Here is an 18,099-nt window from a genome sequence, read left to right on the forward strand (position 1 = left end):
CAGGAGCACAGTGACAACTTCCTTTCATTTTGGATTCCTGTGCTGGAAAAGGAAAGTATCATATAAAACAGAGGAGGAAGAAGAATCTCCATAACAATCCAGCACCGTATGATCCTTGCTGAGATGCCCTCATAGAAGCTATACATCTAATACAAGTATATTACAAAAGTTATTGTTTTGAAGAGCTACGATATATAATGGGGGAGAAATAGTAGTGGAAAATCCCTTTAAGTTGCATATGTAAATAGTTCGGTTGACCCAGCTAGAAACAGTTCAGGCATATGTTCCTAAATGAGTGCATCCTTCTCCTGGTTTTAGACAACCCATTAGTAAATGCTCAAAGAGGTGAAAAAAAGAAGTAAAAAATAAAATATGCGCCACCCTTAAATCACTGCTGCTTTTTTGTATTAAATGTTGTGTCTTTCGCTTGTTCCATAGAATCAACATACAATGCGTTTTGAAGTTATTCAACTTCTTCATCAGGATACAGCCACAGTCCAATGTGGTTATATACTGATGATGACTTCGAAAAGCGTTGATAATAAAAATGCATCAAGTTTCTTTGAGTTTCCTGGAATTTTACTTTGTTTCTCCTTCAGCAGCGCAGAAGAACCACATATTATCAATGCTTCTGTCCCTTCATAGTTTTTTTACCTGCAGATGTGATTTATCCGGTCTTCTTTCTTGTTGTGTGATACACAACTGTACTAGGTGAATAATTTCCCCTTCTTTTACACCTCCTCTTTTATCGGATAAGAACCTATTGCGCTTTTTTGTCCCCAAGTTAACCCATGCACCAATGCTCCATAGCAGCTTGACCCAAAAGCTGTGAACTTCCTACAACCTGTCGGCATATCCTGGGCGCAACTTCATATTAGCATGACATCCGCTATGTCACACCAGCATCATGATCTGGCAGGTGGTTGGAAGTTCACAGTGCTCTCGTCTGGCTGCCATCATGAAGTACTGACATGGACGGGGGACCAGGGACCTTTAACTCATTTTGCTAAACTTTAGTACATGACACTTTAAATGTGCATATCTGCTGAAAGGTCTACCATAGTTGCCAACCATCAAGATTTTTCATAATTCTAGCAATTTGGGTAATTCCCTGAGCTGAAACAGGATCATGGCTTCTGTAAACCCAATTCAAACAAGCTGATGTAGCAGAGCAGTAGTTATGGCGGGAATGGGTGCGGGTCAGACTTAAATGTCCTCTTTTGTCAACTGCAATGTTGGTAAGTGTGCTTTACAGTCAGGTTGCGGCACTGTTTGTCCTCCCTTGTCACAGATGCATGTAATATTGATAATGTTGGGTTTCTGTAGGAGACTGACAGCATATTTTGCTCCTGTTGGTGTTTTCTTGCCTTGGTGTCAGTGTATTAATGTGTGAGAGACACCCTACATCTTCCACCAGGTACCATGGCCTGCGTGCAACTGCTTCATACGCACCACTATAGATATGTCCCTGCAAAGACGGTCAAGTACCGCCATTGCATCTGCAGATTGTTACAGCTGCTTGCAGAGGTTGTAGCTTACAGAACCAACACTAAATGTCTCTAAAAAATGTTAGTTTGTTTAACTCATAGATAAAAAGTCATATTGTATTACCCTGTTCCCGTTATTTTATACATACAGTTTGCAGCACTGTAGCCACGATATCCAGCCAGTCCAGTTTGCTCAAAGATTCTGTATAACTCACACCGGGAATAGACTTTCGCTTCTGAACCGAGATACAAACACAGAAGGAAACCGAGGCAAAGAAAGACCTTCATATTTGCTCAGCAAGTTATCAAGGATCCAGATGATTTCTGTAAAATATTAAAAAGGAAAAAAAATGATTGCATTTTTTACACGCTAATTACTGTCGCACTAGCAGGTTTCTGCGATTCTAGATTCAGAACAGAAGCCTAGCTTTTCAGCTTTTCTGCATTTTGCTAGACGCAATGGTGTAACATGAAACTTATAGACCCCAGTGAAAATTCTACAACAGGGACCCCGACTATCATGGGTCTTTAGTAGTGTTGAGCATTCCGATACTGAAATATCGGGTATCGGCCGATATTCGCAGTATCGGAATTCCGATACTTAATTCCGATACTTTTGCAATATCGTATACCGGAATCGGAAGTTCCCATAATGCAATGAGCCATTTTCATTTTATTCAGCCAATGAGGATCCTAAGAAGTGTGGGCACATCCTGTTAGGCATGTAGGCATCTTAACTAATGGCATGGCTGTGATTGGCTGCTGAAATGATGTCATGATGCACTATAAAAGCCACCGCCGCCATTTTGAGCTCACTCTGCTGTGAATTCAGTTAGATAGATAGGACGCTGTTGTTCTGAGGGACAGTTTTAGCTACCTATTTGGTCTATTCTGCTTTACCCAAGCTACTTTATAAATCGCTGTGCCTTGCAGTGCTAGTGCACAGTTCTCTGTGCTGTTCACCGCTGTCTGCAAGGTCTGGTGTGTGAGTGCAGCTCACCCTGTAGTGTGTGCTTCAGCCACGTCTGGTTGTAGTGCACTCAGTGTGTGTCACTGCCTCATACATTGTTCTTTTTTGCCAATTCATAATTTTTCCTGATATCTCCTATTAGTGTGGTGGTTCCATCCGTATTCAGCTAAATTGGTTCCAAACACACTATATAGGAGTAGATAGAGAAATTTTTTTGGTCTTGCAGCGCTAGTGCACAGTGCTCTGCATCTGTACTGTTCACCGCTGTCTGCAAGGTCTGGTGTGTGAGTGCAGTAGTGTTGAGCCACCCCCGTAGTGTTTGAGTTCGGTTCGGTTCGTCGAACACCCGTGTGTACGCCGAACTGTTCGTCGAACTGTTCGTCGAACACCTTCGAACACTGTTAAAACCAATGGCAGGCAAACAAAAACACATAGAAACACATAGAAAACACCTTCAAAGGTGTCCAAAAGCTGACAAACTGCTCAGAAGACATAACTAACACATGGAAAATTGACAAGTACATATAGTCATGCGAAAATAAAAGAGGTGGAGGAGTAAAGGAGGGGGAGACACAGATATAGGCATGTCATGCCCTTCTAAAATCAAAAAAGTGAGAAGCCGACACGGCCAGTCCGCGCCTGCCCGTGCCACCTCCGTGTCGCCGGGTTTGTGCCAGAGCCGCAGTGAACCCTGATGGCCAGCCCCCCTCTCCCAATACTGGTGCCTGTCCGCTGGTGGGTCGAGCGAGCCCCCCTGTGGTGGAGGCAGCTCTAAGCTTTTTAATTTAAATTGTCTCTCTAATTTGAATGAATACACTTTAAATCCATTTACAAGGATCTATTGGAGGGCAAGTCTCATGCCAGCAGTCGCGTAATTCCAGCTCCAGTAGCGTCCACTAAAGCTGCTGCAGTTAAAAAGCTTTTATAAGGATCGAGCTCGGCTGTCCACCGCAAGGCATCCTACTGCCAGTCCCAGCCCCTATGCCTTGGGGTGCCTCCTGATGCTCTTCACTGAGTATCCCATGGTCCCGAAGCATTTCCTTTGAAAAAATTAAGTGTCTAAACTACAGGTGGTGTAGCTTGCTTAACAGCCGGGATAATCCGCTGACTAGCAGACACTGCTACTAGGCACAAAGTATTTCCTGGGCTAGATGCAGTTAAAAATTTGTAATTAGATACTCTCGTTGGATGCTGAGAAAGCATTCCATAGAGTCTCCTGGCACGCCATATATGATTCTCTTAAAAAGCTTGGGGTAGGGGTCTAGGGGACCCTTTTATAGTCAAAATCACGGCCCTGTATCACAATACGTCACCTAGGCTGAAGATAAATGGAACTGTAGCACCCTGAGGGCTCGGTTGCTACAGAGGTATTGCACCTCACCCAGAGGTGTGATATCTCACTCTCAGGTAAGGATGGAGTGTGGATCAGGACCCGACACGTGCATGCATTACACCACATTGCCGTGGGGCAGGGCGACCAATATGCCTCTGAGATGGGCACAACAGTCCCTGTCCCTGGCTGGAGTGGGGGGAGGGAACACTGAGGAAGGGGAACCCTGTAGTGCAGGAGCAGGGAGGAAGCAGTTCCTGGGTGCATTGAGAAGGGAGTATAAAAGGTGGGCACCATCTTAGTTCAGTGCAGAGAAGTCTGAGCAGAAGTGGCAGGGAGCAGGGGCTCTGCATGAGCTCTGCTCCGGAGGCGGGCCTAGTAACAGAGGCCCAGGCCTGGAAGAGGGAGAAGGAAGGAAGAGGAGCGGAGAAGGCTCCAGGAATGAGGAATGAAGGGATCCCAGGGGTGCGGACGGGCGAGTCGCCACCGCACGCCCGAATCCACCTGCGTGGAGGGGTCAGGCCAAAGGGGGAGACCGGTCCCCGAAACTAGTGGAGGCAGGAAGCGACCCTCAGCTAGAAACCGGAGGCTGTGACATTTTATGTGGCGCAGCCACTCGTTACACCCGCTAGGAAGGCACCACATAGGGTCAGGGAAATTGGCGCCAAGTTTACCAAGAGGAGGCCCGAGGCAGCCGGACAGAAGGGTTGGTAAGAAAGGCCAGACAAAGGACACACAAAGGGGGTCCTGTGAAGCGCTCCAAAGTTATCTAGGAGTTGTCTGAGCCCCTCACCTGGTGAGCACAGTACGAAGTGGGCAGCCGTTACCTGCAGAAGTGGTCTGGATAATAAGAACTGTGAGTAAAGGCCCTGGACTGCATCACTGACTCCGTGTCGTTACTGCTGCTGCCCTGCACCATCACCCCCATCCTCCGCATACACTGCCCTGAGGCTATACTCCTCCCGTGGGGAGTTATGCTACGCTCTGCTGCACCCACAACACCAGCCTCAGCGGTCTGCCCTGCAGCGGCGGTTCACTCTGACCGCAATCCACGGGTGGCGTAGTCGGACATTTAAACATCAAAACCACATAAATAGTTCCGCCACTGGTTTGACCACCCTGAGCCACGGAACCGGGTCGCCGCCACGAAGACTACAACCACCAGCATCCACCAAAAAGGGTCCGGCTCCGGGTGTCACAAGGCCCAGGGGGTGCATCAGAACATTTTCATCACCTTTCACAATCACCAATGGGACAAGGCAGGGATGTCCTCTGTCCCCTCTCTTATACATCCTAGTGACGGAGCACCTGCTCTCATCAATTCGCCATAACCCCAATATTAGGTGGATTGAGGTGGGAGGCACCGAGTACAAGTGCTCTCTATTTGCTGATGATGTCCTAGTATATATCACTCAATCACATATATCCATCCATGCTGTTATGGCTGAAATAGATCACTTTGTTACATGGTCAAATTTTAAAATCAATGCAGCGAAGTCTGAGGCCCTCGATGTCTCCCTCCCCAAATCCATATAGGATTCCATCCAGTCCAACTTTCCCTTTGCCTGGCCCTCACAGGGTATCAAATACTTAGGAATTCCTATTCATAGAGACCTCTCCCATCTATGTTATCTTAATTTTGGGCCCTTTATTGAACAACTCCATACAGACCACGGTTGGCAAGTTAGAACTGTAAGATTCACTACGTGAACCACTGGTGTTTTGTGGAAATGCAAAAAGTGTTTAGGAGTGATAAGGGAAGAATTTGTTTGTTTGTCAGTTAAACTCATTGATGGTGATGTGTGTCAGGGCTCTTTATATCACTGTAAGCAATTGCAGACACCTGTGCTAATTAGTTTGGCAGGTGTGTCCAATGAAAGGCAAGACTACTTAAGAAGGCTGTCTCACATTATTAAGCAGCCTACATGTTCTGCCAAAATGGGAAAGAAAAAGGATGCGTCGGCTGCTGAGAAGCAACAAATTGTGGAGTGTTTAGGTCAAGGCATGACTACAATCAACATTGTGCGATGATCAGGATGAAGTGTCTTGGCAATCAAGAAGTATGTAGCTGATTCACAGTACACACGTGGGCGTGCTGATAAGGGCAAATTGAGGACTCTTTCCTACAGGCAATTACGTCAGGTTGAAAGAGCAGCGGCAAAAAAGCCTTGTCATAGCAGCAGACAAGTTTTTGAAGCTGCTTGTGCCTCCAACGTCCCCCGAACAACAAGATGCAGGGTCCTTCAGAGGTTTGCAGCTGTGCATACGCCATCCTGTCGACCTCCTCTATCCACTTCACACAAGCAGAAACGGCTCCAGTGGGCCAAACATTACATGAAGACTGATTTCAAAACTGTTTTGTTCACGGATGAGTGCCGTGCAGCGCTCGATGGTTCAGATGGATGGAGTGGAGGATGGCTGGTTGATGGACACCCCACGCAAACACGGCTACAGCGCCAACAAGGAGGAGGTGGAGTAATGTTTTGGGCTGGAATCATGGGGAGAGAGATTGTCGGCCCCTTTAGGATCCCTGAAGGCGCTAAAGATGAACTACATAATGTATGTGGATTTTCTCAAACAGCACTTCCTGCCATGGTTCAAGAAGAAGAACCGTGTATTTCACAGCAAGATCATTTTTCTGCATGATAATGCACCATCTCATGCTGCACATAAAACATCTGCATCTCTGGCTGATATGGGCATAAAAGGGGACAAACTTATGGTGTGACACCCATGCTCCCCTGACCTCTACCCCATTCAGAACCTTTGGAGCATCATTAAAAGGAGTGTCTATGATGGCGTTCACATCTAAGCAACAGCTCTGGGAGGGTATTCTGTCCTCATGCAAAACAATTGAAGCAGAAACCATCCAAAACCTGACAAATTCAATGGACGAGAGAGTTCAGAAGCTCCTTTCGAACAAGGGGTCCTATGTGAAAATGTAACATCACCTAGAATAAAGTTTTCAGTTGAAAACTGTTTGATTTCAGTTTCTAACAACCTGCTAATGCTTATAATTTCAAAAATGACCATTTTTTTGGTCTTTATTAAAATGAAAAGGTTGATCGAAAAGTTTGGGGGATCTAAGAGTGTGGCAACCCAATAGTCATGATTACTTCGAATTCTGACAATATGAGGGTCATGCTGCAGGTAGTGCAGCAAGTAGGCACTTATGTGTCTTGCGCATCTCGGAGCCCCAAAATTATTTTCCGGGCTAGATGCAGCTGAAAATTATTATTAATTTTAAATCTGGTGAAGCTTTAGTATAGATGGCCTAATAGGATCAGTGCTGCACACTGCTACAAATTATTTTCCAGCCAAGATACAGATAAACATGATTAGTAATTTGAAAGCTTAAAACGGTTGGTAGGGTGATTTTAACCAATCATCAAGCTTTTACTCTCCCCAGGATGACACAGGGGTAGAAAAGTCGTTCCGGATCCATGATTTGTTCATCTTTATGAACGTGAGTCTGTCTACATTATCAGTGGAGAGCCGCGTGCGCTTATCTGTCAGCACACCACCAGCAGCGCTGAACACACGTTCAGACAGAACACTGGCTGCGGGGCATGACAAGATCTCCAAGGCGTAAGTGGCTAGCTCCGGCCATTTATCCAGATTGGAAGCCCAAAAAGAGCAAGGGTCCAGTGACACAGTTGTGGCTTCAATGTTTACTTGGAGATACTCCTGTACCATCGTCTCTAGGCGTTGACTATGTGTCAGACTTCTTGTCTCCTGTGGCCTTGCAAAGGATGGGCTAAAAAAGTGGTGAAATGATTCCGCAAAATTGATGTTACCAGCAGATACTGTGGTTCTGTTACGGTTTGAGTGCTGAACACTTGACGGTCCCACGGTTGGCAAGTTGGAACTGTGAGATTCACTACGTGCACCACTGGTATTTTGTGGAAAAGCACATGTAAGATTCTGCAACAGTCTCTGCTGATACTCCTGCATGCGTGCATCCCTTTCTATGGCAGGAATAATTTCTGCAAATTTACTTTTGTACCGGGGATCTAACAGTGTGGCAACCCAGTAGTCAGGATTATTTCTAATTCTCACAATTCGAGGGTCATGTTGCAGGTAGTGCAGCAAGAAGGCACTCATGTGTGTTGCGCATCCAGGAGCACCAAGTCCCTGTTGTGTTGGTGGCGAGGTAACAATCATGCTTCCTTCCTCTGTCCTCGACCCCCAACCTCGCACAACAGAAATGTGATCAAGGTCTCCCTCATCTGATGAGTCTTCCATCAGTTCGTCCTCCACTTCTTCCTGGGCTCCTGCACCTTCCTCACTAGTTTGGCTGCTACCATGCGCCCTGGTAAAACCATCTACCCCACCCTCACATGCCTGCCGCCTTGGTGCTGCCGACCGTCTGGACCTTGCAGATGTTAGCCCTTCCGCATACAACTCCTCCTCCTCTATTTCCTCCACCTCCTCTTGTGCCACCACCTGACTCCGAATTCTGTTTAACATGTGCTCCAGCATGTAAATCACCGGAATAGTCATGCTGATAATGGCATCGTCAACACTAAACATCTTCGTCGCCATTTCAAAACTGTGCAGAAGGGTGCATAGGTCCCTGATCTGAGACCACTCCTCCAGCGTGATTTGCCCCACCTCTGAATCTCGTTGGCCCAGGCTATACGTCAGAACGTATTGCACCAGGGCTTGTCGGTGCTGCCACAGTCGCTGCAACATGTGCAGAGTTGACTTCCACCGGGTAGGCACATCGCATTTTAGCCGGTGAAGTGGCAGGCCCAACGACTTCTGTAGAGATGTAAGTCGCTGAGCTGCGGGATGCGAACGGCGGAAGTGAGCACACAGCGACCGTGCCCTCTGCAGAAGGCCATCTAGTCTGGGATAGTGGGCTAAAAATTGCTGGACAACCAGTTTCAACACGTGAGCCATACAAGGCACGTGTGTGACATTGCCCCGGCGAAGGGCCGCACCCAGGTTTGCAGCATTGTCGCACACGGCCTTCCCTGGTTTCAGGTCCAGTGGAGACAACCATTCATGAAATTGGTTCTCCAGAGCTGACCACAACTCCTCAGCTGTGTGACTCACATTTCCCAGACATTTTAATGTAAAAACCGCCTGATGACGTTGAGCCCTACTGCCAGCATAGTAAGGAGGTGTGCAGGATCCCTTCTGCGCAGTTAGAAAGCTTGTGGCATGACCAGACAGGCTTTGGGTGCAGGTGGAAGACCGAGAGGAGGTTGAGGAGGCAGAAGCAGTGGAGGAACTTTGACATAAAGAGGATTGACGCACAACTCGTGGGGACGGCAAGACTTTGACAGCAGCCCCTTGTCCTGCTGTCACCATAGTTACCCAGTGCCCAGTCAGCGACATGTAACGCCCCTGTCCATGCCTACTCGTTCAAGTGTCTGTGGTGAAATGCACCCTGTCACACACAGAGTTTCTCAAAGAAGCGGTGATGTTGTGTGCGACACGCTGGTGGAGCGCAGGCACACCTTTCTTTGAGAAGTAGTGCCGACTGGGCATCTGGTACTGGGGCACTGCGACGGACATAAGGTTTCGAAAATCCTCTGTGTCCACCAGGCGGAAAGGCAGCATTTCTGTAGCCAAGAGCTTGCAGATGGTGAAATTCAACCTCTTAGCTTTTTCATGGCTAGGAGGAAATCGTCTTTTACTTGTCCACATCTGAGGGACCGAGGGCTGGCTATTGTGCTTAGACGGGGTTGATAAGGGTGTCCCCGGCAAACTGCCGGTCTGTGAGGAAGATGCAGGCGGACATGTTAGGTTGCCTTGATCCAAAGGTGGTGCTATCGATGTCGGACAGCGCTCAACACCAGCTGGTGTTACCACCTCCAAAGAAAATGATGACCTGCCAATCACGCTGGCTGTTGCGGGTAAAGAGGTGGCAGGTCTGCGCCCCAAAACAGGTGTGACTGCTGTCCCCCCAGTCACAGAGGATGAAGAGGCCGCGGATGCACAAGATATGGCAGACGGTGGTTGGCCCGGCCGGCTAGGCCGCATTGTAGCACACTGAGCTTCCCACTGCAACTTATGCTTCATGTCCATGTGCCGGTTCATGCATGAAGTACTCAAACTATGTATTTTTTGGCCTCTACTTAGCTTTTGCTGACAAATGTTACAGATAACACGAGTTGGGTCATCTTTATCGATCTGAAAAAATGCCCAGGCTATGCAAGGCTTAGCACCCATGCGACCTGAAGAGCCACCACGACTTGTGGTGAGAGGCAGAGTTGTGTTTGAGGATGCAGTTGTTGACGTGCTTCCAGTACTACGTCTCTGTCCAGGAAGGCGCAACCTGACCTCGTCGTCACTAGCATCTTCCTCCACCTCCTCTGCTGACCTCATCTCTTGGCTGACTGTGGGTTGACAGTAAGTGGGATCTCCAACCTCATCATCATTACCCTGTGCGTTATCACACCCGTCGTCCTCAGAGCCAACCTGTTCCTGCCCTGACAAAAAACTAAAGTTGTCGCTCCAATCAGGTATTTGAGTCTTATCATCGTCTTCCTCATTGTCTCCACCAACAGGAGTTACAGTTTGGGAATGAGGGTCTACATTATGGTCAGAACCTTCTGCGTCTGGTCCTGGATCCGACTCATAAAGATTCTGGGCATCAGTGCAGATCATTTCCTCGTCTGGATTCACAGAAGCGCTGGAGTCGACCTCTGATTCTCAGGCTATAGTATGAGTAAACAGCTCTGCAGACTCAACCATCTGTTCTACCTCATACTCAGACGGGCAGCTGGAGATTCGGGAGCTGTGAGGAAGCAAGTGCGATTGGGGTGACACCTTTGAGGACTGGAGTATTTGTGATGTTGAAGTTGATGTGGAGGAGAGCCCACTTAAAGGAGCACTTGATATCCGTTGAAGCACCTGCTGTTTTTGTGCCTCATCTGGAATTTGTAGCGATTGGCGTGGCCGTAAGAAAGGGATCTTATCACATTGTCCGCTAAAAGAAGTAGACATCTTAGTTTGGCTGGAAGATGGTCTTTCTTCTGCAGATGTTACTGTTGCTTTAACACCTACCCCACGGACACAACCTTTTTTCCCCTTCCCAACACGCCTATTCCCCTTTCCACCAGCAGCAGGCCTTTTTCCACTCATTTTGGTGGTTAACTAATTCACAACTCTGGAGTTGTTTGCACAAAAAAACAATGGATGGGAACCGAGCAGAGCTGAGTGGCCAAACTGTGGTATTAGGCCAAAATTATTGGCTGGGTTAGATGCAGAAAAAAATTATATTCAATTTGCAACCTGATGGAGGTCTGTATAGATGGACTATTACAACAAGTCCCACACACAGCTAGAAGCCCAATATTTTTTCAGAGGTAGATGCAGAAAAAAAATATATTCAGTTTGCAACCTGATGGAGGTCTGTATAGATGGATTAATAGAACAAGTCCCACACACAGCTTGAAGCCCAATATTTTTTCAGAGCTAGATGCAGAAAAAAATATATTCAGTTTGCAACCTGATGGAGGTCTGTATAGATGGATTAATAGAACAAGTCCCACACACAGCTAGAAGCCCAATATTTTTTCAGAGCTAGATGCAGAAAAAAATATATTCAGTTTGCAACCTGATGGAGGTCTGTATAGATGGATTAATAGAACAAGTCCCACACACAGCTAGAAGCCCAATATTTTTTCAGAGGTAGATGCAGAAAAAAATATATTCAGTTTGCAACCTGATGGAGGTCTGTATAGATGGATTAATAGAACAAGTCCCACACACAGCTAGAAGCCCAATATTTTTTCAGAGGTAGATGCAGAAAAAAATATATTCAGTTTGCAACCTGATGGAGGTCTGTATAGATGGATTAATAGAACAAGTCCCACACACAGCTAGAAGCCCAATATTTTTTCAGAGCTAGATGCAGAAAAAAATATATTCAGTTTGCAACCTGATGGAGGTCTGTATAGATGGATTAATAGAACAAGTCCCACACACAGCTAGAAGCCCAATATTTTTTCAGAGGTAGATGCAGAAAAAAATATATTCAGTTTGCAACCTGATGGAGGTCAGTATAGATGGACTAATACAACAAGTCCCACACACAGCTAGAAGCCCAATATTTTTTCAGAGGTAGATGCAGAAAAAAATATATTCAGTTTGCAACCTGATGGAGGTCAGTATAGATGGACTAATACAACAAGTCCCACACACAGCTAGAAGCCCAATATTTTTTCAGAGGTAGATGCAGAAAAAAATATATTCAGTTTGCAACCTGATGGAGGTCTGTATAGATGGATTAATAGAACAAGTCCCACACACAGCTAGAAGCCCAATATTTTTTCAGAGGTAGATGCAGAAAAAAATATATTCAGTTTGCAACCTGATGGAGGTCTGTATAGATGGATTAATAGAAAAAGTCCCACACACAGCTAGAAGCCCAATATTTTTTCAGAGCTAGATGCAGAAAAAAATTATATTCAATTTGCAACCTGATGGAGGTCAGTATAGATGGACTAATAGAATGATGCTATGCCCAAAAGATTTTACTTCACTAGGTGCAGTAAAAAAATTGGTATTCTATACACAGGTGGTATATCTTGCAACACAGATAGGCTACTCCACTGACTAACACACTCTGCAATAGGCCAAAAAGGATTAGCTTTGCTAGATTCAGCCAAATGCTGTGAAAAAAACTTGCACAGCACTGGCACAGACCTGCCTGGCAAAAACTGATAGGAACTGATGTAACCTAGTCCTGAAAAGGACTCCAATTACAATTAGTCTTTACTCCCACAATCTATCTATTTAAGAGCACAGACCTGCCTGATAAAAGTCGTAGGAAATGCTGTAACCTAGTCCTTAAAAGGACTGCAATCACAACTATTCCCTACTCCCAAGCTATCTGTAGATTTGTGCTAAAATTGGCTTGAAATTAACAAGGTATAGAGCACACAGCAACAGCGGTGCCGTCTAACACGCAGCTGCAGCAGTGAGAAAATGGTGGCGACGGGGAAAATGGCTTGGTCTTATAGGGCAAGGACATGTGACATACACTGCCAATGACACATGCCCTTGCTTGTGTGAAAAAAAGCACTTCGCTCCGTGTGTGCGCTGCTGATAGGCTGACAGATTGCACCTCCCCACTGCAAATGCGGGAAAGAGAAAAAAAAATGGAGATCTTCATTGTTCCTGCAGAGATCCATCCCCTGCCCCTCCCCCCACCCCGCTGTACACTCAAACTGCGTATTAACATTAATTTTCATCATTACTGAGAAAAAATCCAGTTATGATTTTGGTGCACGAACAGTTATCGAACATAACTTCGAACAGCCGAATTTTTCTCAAATTGTTCGTGTTCGCCGAACGGCTCGAACACCGCCCAAAACAGCTCGAATTTGAGATTGGCGAACAGTTCGAGTAGAACAATGCTCATCTCTAGAGTGCAGCTCACCCTGTAGTGTGTGCTTCAACCCCGTCTGGTTGTAGTGCACTCAGTGTGTGTCACTGCCTCATACATTGTCCTTTATTGCCAATTCATAATTTTTCCTGATATCTCCTATTAGTGTGGTGGTTCCATCCGTATTCAGCTAAATTGGTTCCAAACACACTATATAGGAGTAGATAGAGGAGCCTTTCTGCAGCATTGGGCCCTGCAGCCCCAGCCAGATTAGTATTAGCCTATTTTTTGCAGCCTCATCTATTGCATTGTAGGTTACCTTCCTACATTGTAATAGCTACAAAAAGTTTGTGATACTATTGTTATTACATCTTTAGGCACATCCAGTGTCTTTTTGTGACAAAAAAAACCTAAATAAAGTTCACCAAACACTCCACTTTACAGTTGTGTAGGCCACATTAGCTCATATTAAAGTCTAGTCCACACTTTAAAAAAATTAGTGTTTCTTATACCTGTTAGCAGCTGTTCAGGAATAAGCACACTAAGCCCTTAGTACTTTTCTGCCTATCTTTTTCAGTCTACCAAGATGAAGAAGGCAGGGAGTAAGGCATGTGGTCGTGGGCGTGGGCGTGGAGTTTCTGCAGGGAGAGGACGTGAGGATTCTGTGCCTGCAGGGAGAGGATGTGGGGATTCTGTGCCTGCTGCGGGCACCAGTGACTCAGCATCCCCCAGTTTTACCAGGGAACAGTCATTTATGTGCAGCTTTGTAGGAGCTAGCCATACCCCACTGCTGCGCGAGGACCAAATTGAAGCCGTTGTCGGATGGATGGCAGCTAACGCATCGACTTCAATTAGTTCCAGATCCTCTCAGGTCCTGAGCACTGAAGAGCACCCATCTGTCTCTTCACCACCTGCCAAATTGCCCAGGCAGTCAGTGAGCCCTGGACAGGAGCCATCTCTACTTCTGTTCTCTGAATCTCTTGGCTTGGAAAGAGGGGGCCAGCCAAGCAGAATTCTAGAATTTGAAGAAGAGGTAGTATTCAGTGATGTGCAACCGTTTTGTCTCTCTGAATCTGAAGAGGCGGGTGGGCCAGTGCCTATGGTCAGCAGCACACCTCAGTACGCATCTGATGATGAGACTCAGGTGCCACTTTCTGGTGCGTACTGTGCTGTCGAGACTACCCAGGAGAAGCAGTTGTTTGAAGAGGGTGGTGTAGATGATGAGGTCCTTGACCCATCATGGCGTGAGGGACAGGAAGGTGGTGGGAGCAGCTCTGAGGAAGAGATTCCCCGAACGGCCCAAAAAGGAGGGAGAGGGAGGGGGCACACTTGGTTGCCTGTAGCCTCCACTTCGGCACCCATTAGCAGCATGGCTCTTCCAAAATCCAAAGCGGGCGCTCCCAAGACTTGCAGTGCCTGGTCCTTCTTTGACACAGTTGCAGATGACATTTGCTTTGTCAAATGCAAGCTGTGTAATCAGAAGGTGAAAAGAGGGAAAAGTGTCAGCAACCTCAATACCACAAATATGTGGAAACATGTGCGGACCAAGCACGTGGTGGAGTTACAAAAACACACTGAAGACCTAGGCCAACCTACAGCGCCACCTACCACCTCTTCAGCTCGTGTTGTAGCCTCTTCCTCCAGCTCACACACAGCTGGTTCGGCTTCCTCACAGGATCGCCATGAAAGAATCTCTGGCACTGTTGTACAGAGACACAGTGTAATTCCACCCACAGCACCACTTTCCCAGTCATCCTCACACTCCCAGGCCAGTCTACAGCCATCGTTAGCACAGGCATGGGAGAAAAGGCGCCCATACTCGGCAAACCACCCCCGAGCACAGGCTCTGAATGCTGGCATTGCTAAACTACTGGCCCTTGAAATGCTATCATTCAGGCTGGTGGAGACTGACACATTCCATAACTTTATGGCATTGGCAGTCCCACAATACAACGTGCCCAGCCGCTTTTATTTCAGCAGGCAAGCCGTCCCTGCCCTGCAACATCATGTGGAGGGAAAAATTAAACATGCGCTACAAAACGCCGTCAGTAGCAAGGTCCACCTGACCACCGATGTGTGGACCAGTAAGCATGGACAGGGACGATACCTTTCCCTCACTGCCCATTGGGTAAATGTTGTGGAGCCGGGTACAAATCTTGAGAGTGGCGCTGTACGTGTTCTGCCAACTCCAAGGATTGCAGGAATCCAGTCTGTACACATTGACTCCTCCTCATACTCCAGTTCCTCTGAATCAGCGCTGCAGGAGCCGTCACGGTCTACCTCCACATCGACCCGTGAACGGTTACCTGTTATGATGACCGATATGAGCACAGCCGTGGCCAAACGTCAACAGGCCGTATTAAAATTAATTTCTTTGGGGAATCGAAGCCACACAGCGCAGGAGCTCTGGAATGCCATCAAGCAGCAGAGCGACGTGTGGTTTGTGCCAGCGAATCTTCAGCCAGGCATGGTAGTGTGTGACAATGGCCGAAATCTGGTGGCAGCTCTGGGCCTAGGCAACCTCACTCACATCCCATGTCTGGCACATGTGCTCAACTTGGTCGTGCAGAGTTTTCTGAGGGACTATCCGGATCTTGATGCACTGCTTCACAAGGTCCGCATAGAGTGCGCTCACTTGCTGCGTTCCAGCAATGCAAGATCACGCATTGCAGCTCTGCAGCGCCGATTACGTCTTCCGGAACATCGCATCATATGTGACCTACCCACCAGGTGGAATTCAACGTTACATATGTTGGAGAGGTTGTGTGAGCAGCAGGCAGCAGTAATGGAGTACCAGCTGCAGCAGGCGCAAACAAGTCGCAGTGCGCGCCGTTCACACTTCACCACCACTGAGTGGGCCTCTATGAAGGACATTTGCCACGTTTTGCGTGCCTTCGATTATTCCACGCGGATGGCGAGTGCAGATGATGCACTAGTCAGCATGACTATCCCCCTTATCTGCCTGCTTGAAAAAACACTGCAAGCACTAAGGGACGAGGTTTTGGAAGAGGTGGAGGATGAGGAGTCACAAATGCCATCTGCTTCTCTACAGTCTGCGCAACGTGGTTCCTCACAAAGGCCTAGGCAGGGGACACTTTGTGAGGAGGATGAGGAGGAGTCAATGGATGAGGAAGACATCTGTCCAGAGGAGGGAGGTACACAATGCTCTAGTAGTCAGTATCTAGAGCGAGGGTGGGGTGATGCAGAGCAGGCAGAGATCATGCCTCAAGCAGGGGACAGTGTTTCTTGGCCAGTTGGCAGTCTGCAGCACATGGTTGATTTCATGCTGCAGTGTCTGAGAAACGACCGCCGCATCGCCCACATTCTCAACACGGCTGATTATTGGGTGTCCACCCTCCTAGATCCTCGCTACCGGGACAACTTACAAAGCCTCATAACACCGTTGAACCGGGAGCGTAAAATGCGGGAGTACCAAGACGCACTGGTGCATTCCATCATGTTCTCCATTCCAACCGAGAGCAGTGCTGCTAGTGCTTTACAAAGCAGCTCAGTCCGTCGAGGCAGTGGAGGAAGCTCTGCACAAAGAGGGAGCAGAAGCAGCGCCTTAGCACAAGGCAAGACCAGTATGGCCGAAATGTGGCAAAGTTTTGTGTCCCCGCCGCCACAAATGTCTACACCATCACAGACGGCTCCAGTCAGCAGGAGGCAACGTTTCCGTCAGATGGTGACAGACTACATGTCTTGCCCTCTTAGTGTACTCCCAGACGGCTCTTCTCCCTTCAAGTTTTGGGTCTGTAAGCTGGATACATGACCAGAGCTTAGTCAGTATGCATTGGAGGTGCTAGCTTGCCCTGCTGCTAGTGTATTATCGGAACGCGTCTTTAGTGCCGCAGGTGGTGTACTAACAGACCGTCGCATGCGACTATCCTCCGATAACGTTGACCGGCTTACTTTTCTCAAAATGAACAAGGCCTAGATCTCTCATGAATTTGCCAGTCCTCTTCCAGAATAAATAATTGGTTGGCAACAGTATCCAGGTCTCCTGTTCTGTTCATGTTTCTACCACCTGAACTGTAATCCCTGAGCTCCAACACCGCCAGTTGGAGCTCGGAAGTGCCGTCTGCACAGTCAACACTTGCTGCCATGTTATTGGGGTTCAGTAACGTCAGCTGTTCCCCAGCTGTGCGGACGGCAATTTCTCCTGCTCTGTCCACATTCTCACTACTACAGATTTGAAAGTTTCTCCAATTACACCTCTGGCTCCTCTGTTTTCAGTATTATCCCTGAGCTCCAACACCGCCAGTTGGCGCTCGGAAGTGCCGTCTGCACAGTCAACACTTGCTGCCGTGTTATTGGGGTTCAGTAACGTCAGCCGTTCCCCTGCTGTGCGGACGGCAATTTCTCCTGCTCTGTCCACATCCACTGTACTACGGATTTAAAACCTCCTCCAAATACACCTCTGGCTCCTCCGTTTTTAGTATTTACCCTGGGCTCCAATACCGCTAGTTGCTGCTCAGAAGTGCCGTCTGCACAGTCAACGCTTGCTCCAGTGTTATTGGGGTTCAGTAACGTCAGCTGATCCCCAGCTGTGTGTCCGGCAAATTCTCCTGCTTTGTCCACATCCACTGTACTACGGATTTAAAACTTGTTCCAATTACACCTCTGGCTCCACTCTGTTTTTAGTATTTACCCTGGGTTCCAGAACCGCCAGCTGGTTCTCGGCAGTTCCATCGGCTCTTGTACCTTCTGCTACCCATCCGGGTTCCAGTACCGTCAGCTGGTTCTCGGCAGTGACTTTGGCACGGGTACTCCCTCCTGCCCAGCCTGGTTCCAGCACGCCAGCTGTTTCCGGGTAGTGTCAACGTCACTTTGCCTCCAATGCATTGTCCTGTCGTGTTGCGGTCGGGTTAGCCGACTCTATGGTGCCTGCAGTTTAGGTGACTCCTATGTGGGCTGCGGGATCTGGCAATGAAGGCTGGTTCCATAGTGCCAATAGGACAAGCAC

The 18,099-nt window shown here is 47.6% G+C and overlaps 1 protein-coding gene across 1 annotated transcript in view; it reads right to left on the reverse strand.

Moving 5' to 3' along the window:
- Positions 1 to 18,099, reverse strand: part of LOC141166911 (lysozyme C-1-like) — a 32,806-nt gene that overhangs the window by 11,980 nt on the left and 2,727 nt on the right. Inside the window, exon 2 of the mRNA XM_073654087.1 lies at positions 1,637 to 1,811. Within this exon, the coding sequence (XP_073510188.1) occupies positions 1,637 to 1,775 (139 nt within the window). The 5' untranslated portion in view covers positions 1,776 to 1,811. The remainder of the gene's footprint in view (positions 1 to 1,636; positions 1,812 to 18,099) is intronic.

This window comes from Phyllobates terribilis, unplaced genomic scaffold, assembly GCF_046119375.1.
Source record: "Phyllobates terribilis strain yellow unplaced genomic scaffold, ASM4611937v1 Scaffold_11__3_contigs__length_659146591, whole genome shotgun sequence".
Classification (NCBI taxonomy): Eukaryota; Metazoa; Chordata; class Amphibia; order Anura; family Dendrobatidae; genus Phyllobates; species Phyllobates terribilis.